The sequence below is a fragment of the Echinops telfairi genome, unplaced genomic scaffold (assembly GCF_000313985.2).
Source record: "Echinops telfairi isolate 266 unplaced genomic scaffold, ASM31398v2 ScPeMD7_4;HRSCAF=17, whole genome shotgun sequence".
NCBI lineage: Eukaryota > Metazoa > Chordata > Mammalia > Afrosoricida > Tenrecidae > Echinops > Echinops telfairi.
Genome location: NW_022103900.1, coordinates 9,987,591 through 10,007,433, shown reverse-complemented (window position 1 = coordinate 10,007,433; position 19,843 = coordinate 9,987,591). Strand labels below are relative to the sequence as shown.

The window sequence follows — 19,843 nt, the reverse complement described above, 5'->3', positions numbered from 1 at the left end:
TGTTCCTTAATTCACTGTCTGGCCCATCGTGCGCCAATCAAAACTGAGGACTTCCTCTCAACCAGTGCTACCAGTGCAGGCAAACCAGGTCACAAATCATGTGCCACCTGTCTTTGAGTCATTTACAGGGAAGGCCCAGGGTAGTAAGGCCGACTGTTTGAGATCACAGCCAACTATAAGGTCTCAAACATTTAACTTCCAGTCCTCTGCTTTTTTTGTTTGTGTTTTCCTTCATGACATTCTTAGGCTTGCTCGGGTAAAACCCAATCCCTGTCCATATGAGAAGTATAAAAGAAAAATTCTCCTGCTATGAATCCTGTAAATTACAGCACTCTCCTTCTGAACAAAAAAGTATGCTGGTACAGACATTGCATGCTGTAGCTTAAAAGAGAATTTATGACAATCTTTGAATACTATTATGCTTTCAAATGTATACCAGAGAAAAGAGGGCAAGGGAATAATTACACCTACTAAGTGAATGATACACATACTTATTTTCTTTATTCTCTACAGTAGCTTTAGTCGATAGCCTCATTTTCATAAAACTTTTCTCAAGTACTGGTAGCTACCACCTTTTATGCTGATGCACAGACTAGTATTTTCTGAGAATAGGCCCTTCAACAGGTCTAGCTAGCCTTAATAAGGCTCACTCCTAATGGGGCAAACTGCTCTGTCTTTTGAAAAAGGCAGTTTATTTGACCAGCATTTTACACAGGCACACTCAGAGGGAGATGAGACAATTTCAAAACTCAGTGGAAAAAAACCCCATGATCTTCTAATTCCATTTTCCCGTTAAACTTCTGGAAGCCCATGTGTATATATTAACACTGCAGAAATATTGTATATTAGATATTTTATTCTTCCTTTCCCTACAATCCTCCATGATATCAAGATACAAAGAAATACATGCTTAAGGCCTCAGTCAAAAGCTCACCAAGCCAAGAGGGCAGAGAAACGATGATGTCAGTCATTACAGAGGCCGTATCACTGAGACCTGTTATGGAAAGATTTATAAAGCAAAAGGCTCCTACCCTAATTCAGGAAAACAAGTTTTTAGGATCCCCTGAGAATAAAGTCGATTACCACCTCCAACCTTATTGTGTTCCCTAATCTGAATAAGTTCTTTCATGAAACGCAATGTACAAACAAGTGCATTCTCCTGAAGATAACGCTGCGTGCTCACATCCTGGCAAGGGGAACCTTGAGCATACTGCTGCATGAGCTGCGTAAAAGTCTTCCCCCAAATACTTTACAAAACAACAACTACTAATGATATATTTCTTAAAAGTTAAGTGAACCATAAAAATAAGCTCTCTAAATATTTATGTCTGTCTAGTATTAATATTACTCTTCACCAATGCAAGCATAAAGTTATATGTGAAATTAACACAATACATAGGAATATTAAGAGCAAATGGACTTGAAAATGTATTAGTAGCTATCCTTCGTGATAACACAGAGAACTCTGCTTTATCTAAAGAAACTTTTATGTAATTAATGCTTTTAAGTACTCTTCCTGAATCCTCCACCAAATTCCTCTATCATTTTGTTGAAGGTTTTGTTTGTTTATGTTTTTAAATTGCTTTTACCCTATCATAGCCATGAAGCATCTTAAATTAACTTTGTTATTCTCAGTCTTTTTGTCTAGATAGCTAACATTTTTCAGAACAGAACATACTGTTCTCTTTGGAAACTTCTTTTTGTTGTTAAACAAGTTTTAAAACAATGGGCAAGCAGTAGCTTTGACAGTCTTAAGGTAGCCCCATCATGCTCGTAAGAGACCTCGACTTAGTCTTACAAACTTACAGAACTACAAACTAAGATACGCAGAATAACGTGCCTAACATATCCAGAATTACACACACACTTTTAGTCCTTCACAAAAGTAACTAACACCACTGTTCACCTGTGGACAAGATTTGGTTTCAAAGACAAAGCATCACCAAAAATAATCAAACTCACTGACATCAAGTTGATGCCAACTCTTAGCAACCCTATGGGACAGGACAGAATTGCCCGTGTGTTTCTGAGACTGGAACCCATAAGGGAATAGGAAGTCCTGTCTTTCTCCTGAAGAGTGGCTGTTTTCAACGTACTGACCTCGTGGTTTGCAGCCCAAAACGTAAGCACCATACTACCGGGGCTCCTAAGATGTAAGGACATCATTACATAATTGCCAAGCCTCTGAGAACTATGGTCTAGCCAAGTTCTTAACCATCACAGTCAGCATGACTATTCTCTAGTATTCCAGCATTTGTTACTAGCAGACATCTGTCGATAAGATGCAAAAGAGGATTGTAAAATGTTTACCATCGTTGTAAATGCAAAGTGCCAGACAGTCAATAAATAAGGATTACCAAAAGACACATCCAGCACCATCAAGTTGATTCTGACCCACAGAGACCCTATAGGAAAGAGTAAAACTGGTCCCTAGGGTTTCTGAAACTATAAATCTTTATGGGAGTAGACAGCCTCATCTTTCTTCTGCTTTGAGATCGGCAGGTTTGAACTACAGCTCAACACTAACCCGTTATGCTACCAGAGCCTCATACATATCCAACAAAACAAGTGAGCCATTTCTGAAGGATGAAACTATTAGGACAAAAGTCTTTATAACAAACCCTAGTAAAAAGATAGGTATCAAAGTATATTCTCAGAAATGAACAAGCAAAAACAAAACAATAAAATGTGTCTGAAGCATTCCCATACTGGGCATCCTTGTCTTGCTTCTTTCTTACCTAGGGGAAATATCTTTATTCAAAAGACACTGAACCCACCTGAACCCACTCAATGTCACTTGCTGCCTCTGTCAACTTCTAAGGGTTTTTATATAATACTCATTTTATAAATTTTATTAAATGTATATCCTGTTCCAAGAATCTATCCTAATAACAATTATAAAAAATAAATATGCCCTCAAAGATTGGCTTATTCAAGAATAATCACAGCATAGGACAATATAATCTCAAGTTCTGTAAGAGTTTTGGAGAGAAGACAGTTGATTCTGAGGTGACCAAGGATACTTTATAGACACAGTACCATGTAGCTATGCAAAATAAAACAAGAAAATATGGTGGTAGGAAATTTCAGGTGGACAAACTTTCATAACAGTGAGGAAGTAAAAGTCAAAGAGTCATGTGCAGAAGCTTAAGATATACAAAGGAAAGTATTGAAAGAAAAGCCTGCTTCATTTAAGAAGATGAGAATAAGGTTTCTCAATCCCCAGGATGAATCAGAGGATGAAGGGTAAAATGGAGACAGTGCAGGGTTAGGGAAAACAGTTCTCAATAGAGAATGGATGAAACCACTATGTGCCACACACTGATAATATTTCATTTAATGCTAGTAACACATGGTATCTTATTGAATCCTAACAATAATTCAGCTGTGACATATTTTAATAGCCAAGGAGGTAGATAATTCAACCACCGTGGGCAATCCAAGAACAAGAAAATGATTGCTAGAAAATCATTCAGAGTTAGGGACTCCAAACACCAATCAAACCCACTGCCAGAGTTGGTGCTGGCTCATGAGCTTCCAAGACTGTAACCCTTCACAGGCACAGAAAGCCCAGTCTTCTCCTCTGGAGCGGGTAGTGCGGTTTTCAAACTGCTGCAGTTAGCAGCCAACTCAACTCGTAACCACTATGTCCCTACAGCTCAGGAAACTATGCGGGAGGGTTTAGCTGGCAAGAAACATCAAGGGTCTTTGTAAGTATTAACGTAATAGAAATAACTGACCCAGGCAAGTTCCCTGACCTAACTCACCTAACTCCCTCCCAGGAGTTCTTGCTCTGCCTCAGTAAAATCTTTCTTAACCTGTTAAAAAAAAGAACTGATCCAGAATCCAAGTTAGGTATGAAAAGAAACAACCTGAAAAGCAGACATGATTAGAATGAATAATGAGAGTAAAAACAAATTTTATTGAGGAGAGTGTAAATAAAAAGTTAGATATTAAAAGATTGTATATAAAAGGACAGGCATTGTATAACTACCCCGCCCCACTTAACGATATACACAACTGCATGAGGAGTGAGAGGGTGCTGAATGGTCTAAGTGTGCTCAGCTGCTGATTGAAAGCTTGGATGATTGCGTTCATTCAGGGACATTGCAGAAGAAAGAGGCCCAACAATGCAACTACTTCTGGAAATCATCCACCAATACCCTATCACAGAGCAAGTTTCACTCGGCTACACAATGGGTTGACAGGAATCAAACGGTCTCAATAGCTCCTGTTGAAATTAGGCTCGGGTTATCAGAGGTGGGAAGGAAGCAGGGAAAGGGAGAATTCAGGTTTAAGGAACACCGAGCTTCGGCTGATGATGATAAAGTAACTTAGAAACGGACAGCAGTGAAAGCTGCAAAACATGATAAAAGCGTCCAATGTCACTAAATTGTACATGTAGTGCATGGTGCAGGACCAGATGTTTTGCTATGTATCTGCTACCACACTAAAACAATTTTAAAATGGCAAAGCAGTGTTTAAATTGCAAACCACATGCTGAAACAACGACCACTCATGTGTCTGTCTGTTGTACCGTGGAGGCTTACGGGCTGCTATGATGCCGGAAGCGCTGCTGCTGGTATTTCAAACACCAGCAGGGTTACCCATTGTGGACAGGCTTTGGTGGAGTGTCTAGAGTCTAGACAAAGAAGGGCAAAGACTAGGAAAAAGGAACAGGCTGTCCTGAACCCCGGAGGAATGGCAGTGGATCACAGCCAGATAAGAGATCTGGAAGATGTGTCCCTCAGGTAGGAAGGACTCAGTGCCCCAAACAATGAGGAAGCTGCAGGACCAGACAGTGCTGTGCTCTGCTGTACCGCAGGACCCTATGAGTAGGTTGCAAACGACTCAAAGGAGCCTAACAATGGCAAAGTAAAAAAAATCAACAAGTAAAATTTATAAGGTTAAAAACAGAGAGAAAGAAACACAGACACAGTGTTAAAGTATGATAAACCACCATGTCGACAGACAAGTTAATAACTGGTAGACGTGATCACAGTTAGGGCAATCAGTGATGTTGCAGAAAATGTTGATTCCCCACCCCCACCCTACTCCACACCCCAACTTTGAAATTGCTCAACCTATTATTATACTTATTTTCAAACCACAGCAATATTATTATTTCGGAATTGAAGATGATGGCCACTGTCGAACTTACAGAATGCCTTCCTCACTCAAAAGAGGCTCAACCTCGGTGAATGCCTGCCTATGCACCAAGATCTCCTTCCAGGTCTCGCAACCTCATACCTAGGGTGACTGTGATGTCTAAAAGGAACCCCACATAAAAGGAATCAAAAAACGAATCTTACTGAAATGGAATGAGAATTTTAATATATAATACTCTGTATTACTTGCTGAAGGTAAGCTTTTTAATTTTCATTTATTTCTAATATTTTGATTATAAATCTTAAAATCAAGCTTATCTCAAATGTTTCTTCCAGACAAACACAGGTGATAATACTTTAAAAATACACATATATATTAAGGTGACCAGATGTTAACATTGGTAAAGCGGGGTAAAAGCAGGACACCACTGATAAAACTCATATCCTGCCGAAATAGCCACATGGCAGCCAAAAACCGTATACCCTAGCTTGTTGTGCATTCCTTCCAAAAAATCGAGACTTTTTAAAAACACCGCAGGACGCGGGAAAAATTGTTAAAAATCTGGACTGTCCCGCCAAAAGTGGGATGTCTGGTCACCTTAATATACATATATAAACATACACACTACACTCAGGGTCATACAGCTTAAGCTTAACATTTTAATCAGGACTTCTGATAACAAAGAATCCAATGAAGGTGAAAGGGAGAACAACACTAAGTGTACAAGTCATGTAACTTTCCACTTCAGAGTGAATGGAAGTGAAAGGAAAATTACACTTGGCTTTATTTCGATTTTCCAATGCAGGAGTTGGAATCCACTCGATGGAAGTGCCTGAGTGAGATTAAAAGTATCAGTGTCCTAAGCCACCTGTGTGCGGCTTGTTGGGCTCAAGCCTGAGTTTACATTTCTATGTCACAAAGTTAACAAATCATAGATGAGGTCAAAATACATGCCTTCTTTCAGAAATAGATTTATCTTCTTGGATCAGCAAACAAATAGTAACTCTTTTTTTGGTTAGGTGTTATTGTTTTTTCACTAATATTTTATTTTTTTATCTTTTAAAAACAGGTGTATATTTAAAAATCACAGTTAAAAACAAAGACACATTATTAACCAGTTGTTACTTAATACATCTACTTATTTCTATAAACTGAAATTTTAAGACTTGTTTTTTACCTCCAATGATCAATTCTTTGCGTATAACTTTTATTGTTTTGTTTTTACTTTTAAATTGGTTTATTTTTATTTATTAATTGGGATTAATACACATATCAAATCATTCCTTTGTACATGTGCTACCACAATCAGTTTCCAAACATTCTTTTCCTGTATGGCTCCTTGGTGTCATCATCCCTTCACCCCGCCATCCTCTGTGCCCCTCCCCCCAAAACCTCATTCCACTTGCTGACTCTACAGGTTCATCAGTCCTGGTTTTTATACACCAAAAACCAAAAACACATACACCGCAACTTCATGAGGGTGACCACCCCAATGATATAACCTGGGAGACCCCCTAATATGTACAATCAAAAACCAAACAAAACAATACAACCCCCAACTACATATGATTTTGGATAACAGAATATTACTTTTCAATAGTAATTTCTGCTAAATCAAACTCATAACAGCTAAAAAGGAAGAGTAATTCGGGTAGGAATGCAGAAGCTTTTCTTGCTGGTCACTGACTCACTTTGATCTGCAAAATCAGTATGACTGGTGACCTTACCTGTGGGAAAGGACTTTGTAAAAGGTAAAGCAAATTCTAAAATATGTTAAATAGCTTAAAACTTTTAAAGACAATTAACTGTGATTGTGAAATTCACAGGATGGATATTAAAATATTGGTAGGAAAAATTTTAGCATGTAAAATAGAAAGGACTACACTGAGTGAGGAATGAACAATTTTGTAGGGAAAAAGATTGCGAGGCGTAGCACCGAAGAAAGAGAACTCATACCTGCCATGAACAGTAGTAGACTTGATAACATCTCCAGGCAGAACCACTGACAGTTCAATGTCTCTATCTGTATTTTCTTTCTGTTCCATGACGGAAGCCGAGGATTCTACAGAACCATCAAATGAAGAGACATCAGTGGGTTTGGTCTCAGCTGGAGGAGGTGGTGCCTTGGCTTTTGGTTTTCTACTAAAGTAAAAACAAAACAGAAAAATCAAAAGTTTATTTTAAATAACTATGATACAACTTTATAAAACAACAGTAAGGGAGAAGTATGTTTTTCACCATCTTGAAAATAACAAACCTCAAATTGTTAACTGTTAGTTTACTAAGGGCACCCCCCCCACCTTTTCCAAGCAGCCTTTCAACTGAAAATTGAATATAGCACAAAACGATTTCATACCTGCCTCCATTACAATTAATAGTATGTGTTCATAGTATGTGTCCGGGAGACGCCGGACAGTGTAATATAAGATACAATAATAATTTATAAATTATTAGGGGTGCATGGGGGAGAGGGGAGGAGGAAGGGAAGGGGAGGGGAGGAAAAAGGAAAATTAGAGGCTAGCGAATTTTGGGAATGATGAGGGCAACAAATGTATAGATGTGCTTTACACAATTGATCTATGTATTGTGATGAATTGTATGAGCCCCAATAAATTGATTAAAAAAAAAAAGAATTGTACGAGTCCCCAATAAAATGTTTCCGCCCCCCCAAAAAAATAGTATGTGTTCAAGCGTACCCCGCAAACCCGAACACACAACCAATGAACTGATTCCAATTCCTAGTACCCCTGTAGAACAGAGAAGGCGTGCCCCTGTGGGTTTGCAAGGCAGTCAATCTTTATAGAAGCACACCGCCACAGTTTAGCACTGCAGAGCAGCTGGTAACTCCCAACTGCTGACGTTTAAATGCTCAACCAGGTGCCACCAGGGCTCCTTCAGCAAATCAAAGGACTTCTTTTCTTTGATAAATTTCAAAAACTCTAAATGTCTCAGCTTCTGCCTTCTATACCGCCTCATCTTTGAACCTTTCATTCCAATCTAGTATGTTGTTTCTGTATCCAGATAAATCCAACCCATCCTTCAAAGTCTCCCAGAATCCATCTTCCCCTCATCCACCCCATCTTCTACTTCCAGTGAATATAACTTACACAACTGATTCTAGGTAGTAACGTTCCCCCCCTAATTTTTCCTTCGTTACCAGTGTTTCCATCTACATTTATCTAACTTCAGGCAAGAAGTAAGAATGCTAAAGATGGCTTCGGTTCCAAAAGCATGTAGCAATGAACAATAAGTTATGACTGGCTGTTCATACTTAGATTTGTTTAAATGAAAAATATTAAAATTATCTATCTATAAATATATCCAGCTACTTAGGAGACTAGTTTCTGAGCTGATTTATAATAGTAAGTACTCTGAAAACTCTCGCATGGCCAAATTTTATGATTTGATGAGATAAAAAAATTAAATGTAAAAATAAATAAAAAATAACTATAAGCAATTATATTTTATGTTTATGTTTTCCTCCCTCAAACCATTGCAAGCTAGCGCTTTGGAAAATTTTACCTTTATTAAAAAGCGAATTGCTTTTGGGAGAACAAATACTACTGCTATTCACTAAAACAAACTATAAATTTCAATTCCTCTTGCCCATTTGCTAAGCAAATAAAAATAAAATAAATAAATAGGGCTTTCTTTGAAATGAAATACATGGCATTCACCTAATCAGAATTTTCAAAATGTGTTTTTCTTGTGGCTGATAAGAACTGTCCGGTCAGTTCCAACTCACAGCCACCAGACGGAGGACACCGCAAAACCTACCCACCGCGGTGTCGTCCTCACAGTGTGAGTCCACCCCAAGGGTCTTGCTTACTGACCCTCTATTTTACCAAGCATGGCGCCCTTCTCTAGGAAACTGATCTGTCCTGATAATATATATGTCTAAAGTGTGTGAAACAAAACCGTGCCATCCTCCTATCTAAGGAGAATTCTGGCTGTACTCCTTCCAAAATAGATGTACTCAGGGTAAAAGAAAGTTCCCCAATGAGAAAGACTGACACGGTGGCTCTAGCACCTTTGATTGTGCAGGTGCTGCAGGACCAGGCAGTGCTTTGTTCTACTGTCCACAGGGATGCTAGGAGCTAGAACAGATGCAAGGGTGCCAGGCAACAACTAAGAGCATGTTAATGATGCTCCCTATTGTCATACTTCAATTAATAACACATTTTCCCCTTTGGTTCTAAAATATGGAAAGGAAAAACTTTACAAGCTCCTTCTCATAATGTGCTAGCATCATAGGGAAGATGCAAAGGGTACTTAAGATGAAAAAGAAATGTCTGAACACAGACGGATAGCCTGGAAAAACCCGAGAAATAATAGCTTGCTCCAACGGGCTCTGTGGAGGTGATGACGCAGCTATGAGGGTAGGCTTCAAAGAGAAGACAATGCGATGCTGTTCTTACAATACAAGGAGAGTTTACAGCGGTAGAGCCTGTAGAATCAACTTGGCGTTGCTTCCCAATCCTGATACAGCCATATTAAACTTTGGCATGTGCTTGCTTATTCTGTAGGTTAGTCTGGGGAAGAATAGCAGATCCCAAGACTCTGTGCTTGACTTGAATCGCCAGTAACTTTAAGACTTCGTTAACGTCTTTGGCTTCATATTCATCAGCAAAATGCTAAAGATTGCTTTTATTTACAGGCCCATTGATGTGTGTAATTTTCTGGCTGAGATTCTCTAAAGCAGTAACAAAGTTAAATTAAACGTTACCTGAAGGCAAGATAGAGCGAAAATGATGTATAACAAAATTTAGAATCCAATCTAAATATATGTCGCCCAGCTTTTCGAAGAATCTACTTTACACCACACTTGTTTTCCCCAACCAAAAGAAACGTGAAGAGGATTTTCACGCGGGGGGTGGGGGTGGGGGGGTGCGTACAGCAACACTGGTGTTTGGCTTTTGCGTTGCGATGAGGCAATAAAGAGGCAGCGCAGTGAGCTGGGAGAGAGTGGCATCCGCCAGCTCCTGCCCAGGGAACTATACCGCGTCTCAGCACCCAACAGCCCCAGCTTTGAACTATATCGGTGACTGTGTAAGTGCTACCTCAGATTCTATGTGTTACTGGGAATGATGTGTCAGGTGTTGATTTAGGTCTAGGAAAGCTTAAAAAAATGCTTTCTATAAAAATTAATTTCTTTTTCTTTACAAAATTCCAGCTGACAAAAGGTTTCCAAGGAGCACCCTACTTTCGGACAGTAGGGAAACCTGCACAGGAAATTCTAATAATATAAACCAAAAAATGAATAATTATCAATGACCGTCTAGAAATATTGTTTTTCGTTACTAATTAAAAATCACAGTAATTGACAGTAATACTTCTCCTGACCCCCATCCGCAGCGCAGTCTCTTTTTAATAGGGGCGGGTTGGCCAGTTTTCCTACCCAGGGGATTTTTGAATCAGCTCTTCTTCACCAGTGACCTAGTTGGAAGTGACGACTCCTCAGAGGCCGCCACCCTTTCCTACCAGTAAACAATAACCAATCACACGCACGCAAACACACGCGCACGCACACACACACACAGGCAAGCACGCGCGCACGCACGCACACACGAGTATGGGGAGGAGGTGAGGCTGAAAAGGCAATTGACCAGTACACTTCTCTAGGTCACAGCAAAAATTCACTTATCAAATCTTAAGAACAAGCTACAAGAGTTTCCTGCTTAAGTAATTTACTGCTTTAGTAAAATGATCTTTACTTTAAAAAAAGTTTTCATAATGAAAATTGGGTATCCTTCTATACAGTAATATGTAGAACAAGCCACAAGAGTTTACTGCTTAAGTAATTTACTGCTTTAGTAAAATGATCTTTATTTTTAAAAAGTTTTCATAATGAAAATTGGGTATCCTTCTACATATTCAGTAATATATTTGAAAACATCAAATGTAGAATTCTCTTGGAATCCTGCTCTTTTTACCCAGGGATGCATTTTTTTAATCTTTCTAATTTATGAAACACTTTAAAATCAAGTGTCCATTGTAATGATTCTTCTAGTCTTGTAAATCAATGAAGAGAGGGAGTAACAACGTAATTCAACAAAACACCAGATTTTCACTCATAATACTTCCTATTAGTTTTGATAGGAAAAGAAAATACATATTTTTTAATTAAGGGGAACTGACAGCAATGATGACTGTAGACCCGCACTCCAGGGGAACGCGTCACAGAATTGCAGGTGAATGGATACACTGGATGTGCAAGATACGGCAAACTCATAATAATAGGGGTTGCTGGGAGGTGGGGAGGAACAGAGAGGGGATAAATGGGAGCTGATATCAAAGAGTTCAACAAGAAAGAAAATGTTTTGAAAATGATGGTTGATCTAATTCAATTATAGATTGTTCTAGTATCTGTAAAAGCTCCCAATTAAATGACTTTTTGTAAAAAGGGAGAGAACATTCCTAACCTGTCCTGTCCTATAGGGCCGTGAGGAGTCAGAAATGATTTGACAGTAGTGGGATGATTTTTTTGTCTTGTTTTCATTTTAAATATGATGCTGGAAACCACCCACTGGCATGTCAAACAGCAGCAGGGTCTCCCAATGTGAGATTTCTGCATAGCTTCCAGACAAAGACTCGTAAGAAAGGGCTGGCCATCCCCTTCTGGCAACCTACTCCTGAAAATCAGCCCCTTTAAACTCTATGTCTTACAATGGATGGATGTGTGGATTGTGATGAGTTGTACAAACCCCCAATAAAATGATTTAAAAAATAAATAACATTCTGTCTTACAACAGAATGTTGTCTCAAATGACGAGGCTTCAAAAAGTTTGTGGAAAAAGAGAATCAAAGATAATGGGATTTTCTGTGAGCTTTTAGGTTTCCCTTCTTATAGGGCTGGAAGAAGAGCCTCTCTGTGCTGGAAAGCAATCGGAACACACTAGGGGCTCGAGTAGACCAGTAACTGTGAAGACGGTGCAGGACTCGCGGTGCTCCATTCGTTTCTCCTTGGGGCTGCAATGAGCCAGAGCCTAGTCCCCAACTAATAATAAGCACGGTATTCCTCACAATATGTAAGACGAGGCAATTATCCTTCCCATGTAACTGGGGAAGATTAAGTGACTTGTACCCAAAACACACTGAACATGGCACAACGAGGATTAAAAGGTGAACCCACTGTTATCAAGCTGATTCTGTTAGTGACCCTAAAAGGCCACCTGAATAGGGTCAGATGTTCAAACACGCATGCAGACAGGGGTCATGTGAAAGGTCTTCAACACAACAGCGGAAGCTGCTGCTTTTCCACGGGCTGCGGGGCTTTGGGAAACAAGGCAGTGTCCTACACTTGTTACCTGGAGTCAATCCAAACAGTATTTTGCTCGTTTACAGGATACAGCTATGGATCAGTGGTTCTCAATCTGTGGGTCACGAGCCCTTTGGGGGTTGAACGACCTTTTCACAGGGCTCGCCCGATTAACAACAGTAGCAAAATGACAGTGATGAAGTAGCAAGGAAAATAATTTTATGATTGGAGGGTCACCACCACATGGGGAACTGTATGAAAGGGTCGCAGCACTGGGCTAGATGAACCACTGGGCAGGATGAGCCCTCAAACATGTAAAGATCTGACCATGAGAATTTTCTCCAGACTGAAAATGAAGGCCTTAGACCAGATATTTTAGAACCAGAAACAGGGCATGAAGACAGTACTAATTTTTTTCAACCACGTGTCATTTGTAAATTAACGCGGGAAGGACACCCCATTCCCAAGGACTTCTTCCTTTCCAGAGAGCACTTCCAGTTCAGCTCAGGACAGGGTCTCCTCCGAGGCTCCCAGGAACTGAAAGCATGGGAAATGGTTACAATTCCAAGTGCCTTGCTCTCTTCTGGCATGCATGCTAGGAAAAGGAGAAGGGCAAAGTGACAAACGTGGACGAGAATCTTGGAAACCTTCAGACTGCGGTCTGCCACACTGAACTGCTCTGTATTTCACCACCCCAACTGGGTCCCTTCCACAGCCTACCATCACTCTGTTTTCTGTCCCTACTGTCCCTCCGTGCAAAGGTGACCAGCAAGCCACAGGCTCCTCAGTCACGCCCGATGCTTGCAACATCTCGAAATTATCTGCCCCTTCCCTAGTCACAAGTAAAGCACAGGCACAGATTTCTATCACCCGGGCAGAATCTCCACTTCCCTCTTCCTGCTACGTGACATTTTACCTGTCTCCTTCCTCATTGCCAGCGCAACTTTTAGACCTCTGCCGTCCAGTGTGGTAGCCCTGTGGCTACTGAGCCCTTAACACATGCCTACTGTGACGAAGATTAAATGCTGACTATATTTCAATTTACATTTTAAAACGAACACCTGATGAAGCTATCAGAACACATTGAAGTATATTTGGAACCATTTGAGTAGGTGATTTATTTTTCAAATGTGAGTTTTATAAAAGACAGATTTTTATAAAAGACTTATTGCATAAATTATTTCATTTAAAAGTCTTTCTAAAGAAAATTTGGCATGTGAATTGATATTTCCAATAAGTGCAAAATCCACACTGTATTTTGTAGACAGTAGAACCAAAACAACAAAAACCAACCAGAAAGCCTCAGTAGCACAGTGGATAAAGCGTCAGGCTCCTAACTAAATGGTCAGCATAGCACCAGCTACTCACCATGAAACAGATGAGGAAGTCGGTTCCTAGAAAGATATTAAGTCTTGGGGGGTGGGGGGAGCGGTTTAGAACCACAGTTTGTGGGGTTCATCTGGGTCAACTGGCAGACCATAATCCACAAAAACGTTCTAGATTCTGCTTTAATGAGTAGCAACAACGGTCTTAAAATCTTGCAAGCAGGTATCTAAAATGCATATATTGTCATCTCCCCATTTGTAGCAAAGACAAGTGAAGAAAATCAGACTCTAGGAAACAATTAGTCCACAGGACTAATGGCCCTCGTGAATCTCAGACTCCACTACAATGAGGACCAGATGGTGTCCAGCGATCATATCAACTGCTCGAACTGGAACCACGACAGAAGGTCTTGGACAGAGGGGAAAGGGGAAAATGTACAAGAAAAGTTAAAATCATTTTTAAAAGGCCAGAGATACAGATCTGAAAGAGACTAGTGGGACCCCTGAGATGGTGAGCCTTAGATTTCCTTCAAGCCTGAAACAGAACCTCCCCAAGAATCAATGTTCAGCCCGAAGAGTAAATCTCTAAAGTGAACAGTAACACCAGGGAATTTCTTCTTCAGGAAAACCAACCATCTGAGACCAAAGTATAACATTTGTCCCCAAACGAAGCTTCAACAGCAGGCAGGGGCAGGCGGAAGACTAAGGGAGTGGGGAACACGGAGGAAATGAGAAGAGTGCTGTGACATGCATGAATTCTTGAATGGAAAACTAACTTGCTTTGTGAATGTCACTAAACCACATCTAGCTAAGAAATAACAAAACCCATAAGGAAGAAGCACACCAGCCTACCCCGACACAAATGCTGAAGACAAAGTGGGTACATAAGCAAATGCGGCGAAGAAAGCTGATGGTGCCTAGCTGTCAAATTACACAGAATCTGGGGTCCCACATGCTGGAAGATAAACAAGGGGCCATCTAACTGAGAAACAACACAGCCCACATGGAAGCACCCCAGCCTATAAGATGACAAGGCGGCGAAAGGGTCAGATATCAGGCATCAAAGACCAAAAAAAAAAAGCATAACATTGTGAATGAAGGGGAGTGCAGAGTGGGGACCCAGGGCCCATCCGGGGTAAATTGGACATCCCCTTGCAGAGGAGGTGAGGTGAGGAGCAAATCGGAGTGCAGTGTAGTAATGATGAAATATGCAATTTTCCTCTGATTCTTAAATGCTTCTTCCACCCCACTACCATGATCCCATTTCTACCTTACATATCCGGCTGGACCGGAGGAGGTGCACTGGCACAGATAGGAACTGGAAATACAGTGAACCCAGGACAGATGAACCCCCCAGGACCAGTGGAGAGAGTGGCAATGGTGGGAGGGTTGAGGGAAGGAGAGGGAGAAAGGGGGAACAGAGGACAAGGTCTACATGTGGCCTCCTCCCTGGGGGACGGACAGCGGAGAAGTGGGTGAGGGAGATGTGGGATGGGGTAAGATATAAAATAATAATAAATTATAAATTATCGGGGGTTTGGGGGGAGGGGGGAGCAGGAAGGGAGGGGGAAAAATGAGCTGACACCAGGGGCTCAAGTGGAAAGTGGGTGTTGTAAGAATGATGAAGTCAACATATGTACTAAAGTGCTGGACACAGATGACGTATGTACAGATTGTGATGAGTTGTTTGAGCCCCCAATAAAATGATTATTTAAAAAAAATTTAAAAACAAAAAGTTAAAAAAAAAAGATTTACAACGTTGTAAATCCAGTAGGCAGGTTAAGTCTGTCCTGTAGGGTCACTATGAGCCATAATAGCTCAACAGTAATGGGAAGGAAAACAGAAGAAGTTAAATATCAATCAATGGCTTAAATATATTGATTTTATGTCTTTTTTATTTATTTAAATATGATTTTATTGGGGACTCTTACAGTTCTTATAGCAATCTGATGTTATGTCTTTAGTGAAGTGATAATACATTTATATACAAGGTCAAGTGGAATAGGCACTGTGGCAGGCACCCTCTATTATGAACCCGTGAGTCCTGTTTTCTTATGCAATTTTCTCACCTGCAGGGTTAGATGGATTTAGTGACACAGTGAAGACACTGCTTCAAGAGGATGGGCTCTCACTTGTGACAACGGGCTAAAAAAGACCTGTGGCATCTAGATGTTGGGCATGCATGCTCTCCCTCCTCTTGCTTGCTCCTTGAGTGGGGTCAAGTTTGAGGACCACTAGGTTCAGCCTTAATTCCTTCATATAGTAGGTATCTGACGAAAGGAAATGCCACGGGGTTGAGTCTAACTCACAGGGTAGAACTGACCCCCCACCCCCCAGCCCCCACCCCCCGCCAGGGTTGTCAAGAGTATAATGTTGACAGAAACAGGCTGCCACCTCTTTCTCCCACAGAAAAGCCCAGATCTGTTACAGCAATGTAACTCTTAACCATCATGCCACCAGGGCTCTTTTGGTGTTTGATAGAGCTAATGCTCTTCCCTCATGAGAGCTTGCAAATTCTGAATCACTGCCTCAAGGTTGTTACTTGGGTCACTCAAGTTCTTGTCCATTCCAGAAGGCCGCAGGGCCACTCAGGAGCTTGTCTTCAGGTTGGAAGGCACTACACCACACAATAGCCACAAGGAACTCAAAGTTGCAATGATCTTGGAATCCAGCACCAGGCAACATTTTCTTGTTATATAAGACATCGCCATGGCTAATAGTCTGTTTGTGATCCTTCAAAATTTTACTGGCTGATTTTTGTAAGTTAGTTGCTAAAACTTTCACCCCAGGCTATGTTAGCCTGGAAGCTCTGTTAAATCTATCCACCATCAGGAACCTGGCTAGTATTTGAGAGGATACAACCCTCACTCATATTCTTTGCTGGTTTTTAGCCATGCGGCTTGCCCCTGGTCCATGCACGGGTTCCACATGAGCACAATGAAGTGTTCTGGAATCATCCTTCTTCTTAATGCTATATAGTGTGCTATAACGCACACCAGGGCTGGGGAACGTCTGGGCCACGAACTGTACTAGGCCCTCAAAATCGTCAATACCAGCTAACACCAGAAGACTCACCAAAGAGAAGCAGTTCTAGCCATTGAATTTGGGGTGAGTTCATTAAATGTTTGACTAGTGTGTTAGGCTGGGTTAACTGGAGAAACAAATCCAGGGACAAACATGTATGTATGAAAGAGCTTTATATCAAAAAACAATTGTATATTGAGAAAACATCCCAGCCCAGTCGAGATCAAGTCAAAAGGTCTGATATTAGTCCATATGTCTGATACTAGTCCATAAACTCCTCTTCAGACTTACACAGCACATGCAGTGATGCCGAATGCAGGAAGATCACAGGCTCATGGGTGGAAGGTCTTGTGGAAGCATCTCAGTGCTAGTTTCCCCAGCTCTCTGTGTGCGGTTCCTCCACAGGAAGGTGATGCAGAGAGAGAGTTTGGCCCGCCTCCAGGGAGAAGGAGCTGAAGTCATCAGGCTATGACCTGATTGACAGGCTATACCCCACTCCTTCACTCTTAATATCCTCAAGTTGACATGAAATTATCTAACTACCAAAACCAGTATGGCCCCAGAATTGTACAATAAATATCCAAATGGCCCTTGACAGAAAAAAGGTGCCCCGCCCCCTTAAACAGTCAAATGCCTTTGCATAGTCAATTACACTATTGTAAATGCATGCAATTATACTATTGTAAATAAGATAATTTTCTTTGTTTTGACAATTACTATGTTATACAAGGTTTTATCGATGGGTGCAGCTCAGATAGTACTCTTTACTATGTTAGCAACTGCTTGTGAATCTTAACTTCGAAATAAGCTGTAATAAAATTCATATAAAGTTGTGATTCTCACAATTTGATGGACCTTAGACTCACTGGTGGAATTTGTTTATAACCCAGGTCTGTTTGAGTGGCCCTACTCTATCCATATTTAAATAAAATCTGAGTGTGGAACCCAGGCATACTGGAGATGCAGCACATTGTACAGTTTGAAACCCCTGGATTAAAGTAAAAGCAAATTCACTTAAATAATTACTATCTCCATGAAAACATTGTTCTGTTTAGTAACTTCATTTATTAAAGGAGTACCACTACACAGATCCTCATTAACAGGCTACATGACTGAGCTAGGAGGCTCACTCATCTATAGATAAAATGAACATAGTTCAAAATTTTTTAATTAAAAAATATAAACTCCATTTATCACAGTATATGTTGATAGAGTTGAAAATAACAGCAGTGGGATAAACATGAGCTATTGAAATAAAGGGATATGGAGCAAGCATATGCTCAATAATAAAGAAGAGGCATATTTTAAATGTGTATTATTGAAATGCTTTATAGAAAATAATGATAGTTGGCAAATCAGAACTACACATGTGATTTAAAAGTTGCTTTCTTTCATTAGATAAAACTCATTAAAAGATCAACCTAAGCCTGACACCATGGATAACACAGGAAGATTTAAAATCGAAGAAGTCTCTCATCCAATCATTCTCTCCTAAAAGTATCTTCAAGGCCTGAGAAAGAGCAGCCTATCAGCAAACCCAAGACCCCTGGTTTCTCATGTACATTGTATGCCTCTCTGCCAAGCATCTGGCAAGAGTTCTTTTACCTTTCCTTAGAGAAAAATTAATCAGTTTTCCAACTGTCTCCCAGCCATTTTATTATTAAAAGAAATGCACACTACAAACAGAGTACATCTCAAGTCTTAAAGCAACATTTCTGAAAGGTTAATCCAGATACTAAACACCTTCTACATGGTCTTAAATGTGCAAGCTCACTTGCTCTCAGCTAGATGGGGGAAATTTTTAGGATGAAAAATTATGGTCATCTTCTGGTTATGCTCAAGTAGGTCAGCTATTTGACACTGTTTTCAAATAAATTCACAGTCATAAACATAAACCGTACTCACAGACCAATTTAAGTGTACCATGCCATGCCAACCACTGAGCCAGCAAACAGTGAGCGTCACTGGGCAAAAGAACAATCAATTCATCATATGTGTTTAAACAAGGACTGGTCTATGACAACTCAAAATGTACACTCCATGTATGGTTGGCCAGTCTTGCTATCTTCTCTACCATGGATAAAACAGAATCCACTATGGTCAGGATGGACCTGGAGGGGCAATAGGGAACCAGGGAGAGGGCTGCATTATAAAACAGGTGACATTTCTAGTATCAGTACACGACATACTGTCTGAGTTTCAGCTGCCTCATTTAATATACATCTACTAAATGTTCAGCTTATATATGAAAACAAAATAGCTACTCGGGGAAAAAAGTATCTTATCATTTTAAATTATCTATATTTCTGGAGATGGTATAAAGCAGAGGTCAGTAAATATGGCCTGTGGTCCAAATTCAGTCTACAACCTTTTAATTTTATTTTTAAATAAAGTTTTATGGGAGGACAGCATGCTCTTTGGTTTACATATTGTCTAAGGCTATCTTACCACAACAGAGGCAGAACGGAGTCACTGGGTCAGAGACTTTCTGCACGGTAAATTCTACCTGGCTCTTTAGAATTTACCTGCTGACTCCTAACACAGAGGGTTACCTCTCTGATAAAGTTACTCTGCCATTTTAATACCCTCTGTTTTATACAGAGATATACTTCTCAGCTTTTGAAGTGGAAAATAAGTAATCTTGACAATATATCCTATTAGTGAGGCTGTGGAAAAAGAAGAACTAGTAGGGGGTGGGAGGAAGAAGTTTTCCTATGGAGGAAAATTTGTCAATCTCTAACAAAAACCAATATGCAACTCCCCTTTGAGCCAGCAATCCTACTGCTTGGAAGCTATCCCAAAGGCATGGCAGTAAAAACGTCTGCATAAGGCAATTCACTGCAGCATTATTTTTAATAGTAAAAGATGAAAACAGCACATATAATGAGAAACTGGGACTCTATCAAGGTATAGTCCATCCACTCAGTGACGTGCTATGTGGCTGTAAGAAAGAACGAGAAAGACCTCTAGTACACAGTCATCTCTGGAAACATTATTACATGAAAATGAAAGTTTAAAAATTGTCTTCAGGATGCTGGTCTTTATCTAAGGAAATGATGGGTGAAATAAAAAAATATAGCACAAATAATCCAGAAAAGCTAAAACTACTGCCACCACCACCCCCCCC

The 19,843-nt window shown here is 40.3% G+C and overlaps 1 protein-coding gene across 1 annotated transcript in view; it reads right to left on the bottom strand.

The window, feature by feature from the left end:
• Positions 1 to 9,601, bottom strand: part of COBLL1 (cordon-bleu WH2 repeat protein like 1) — an 81,508-nt gene extending 71,907 nt beyond the window's left edge. The window contains exons 1-3 of the mRNA XM_045298038.1: positions 9,546 to 9,601; positions 7,066 to 7,251; positions 6,837 to 6,849 (exon numbers count right to left, since the gene is read on the bottom strand). Of these exons, the coding sequence (XP_045153973.1) occupies positions 6,837 to 6,849; positions 7,066 to 7,251; positions 9,546 to 9,601 (255 nt within the window). The remainder of the gene's footprint in view (positions 1 to 6,836; positions 6,850 to 7,065; positions 7,252 to 9,545) is intronic.
• Between the last annotated feature and the right edge of the window lie 10,242 nt (positions 9,602 to 19,843).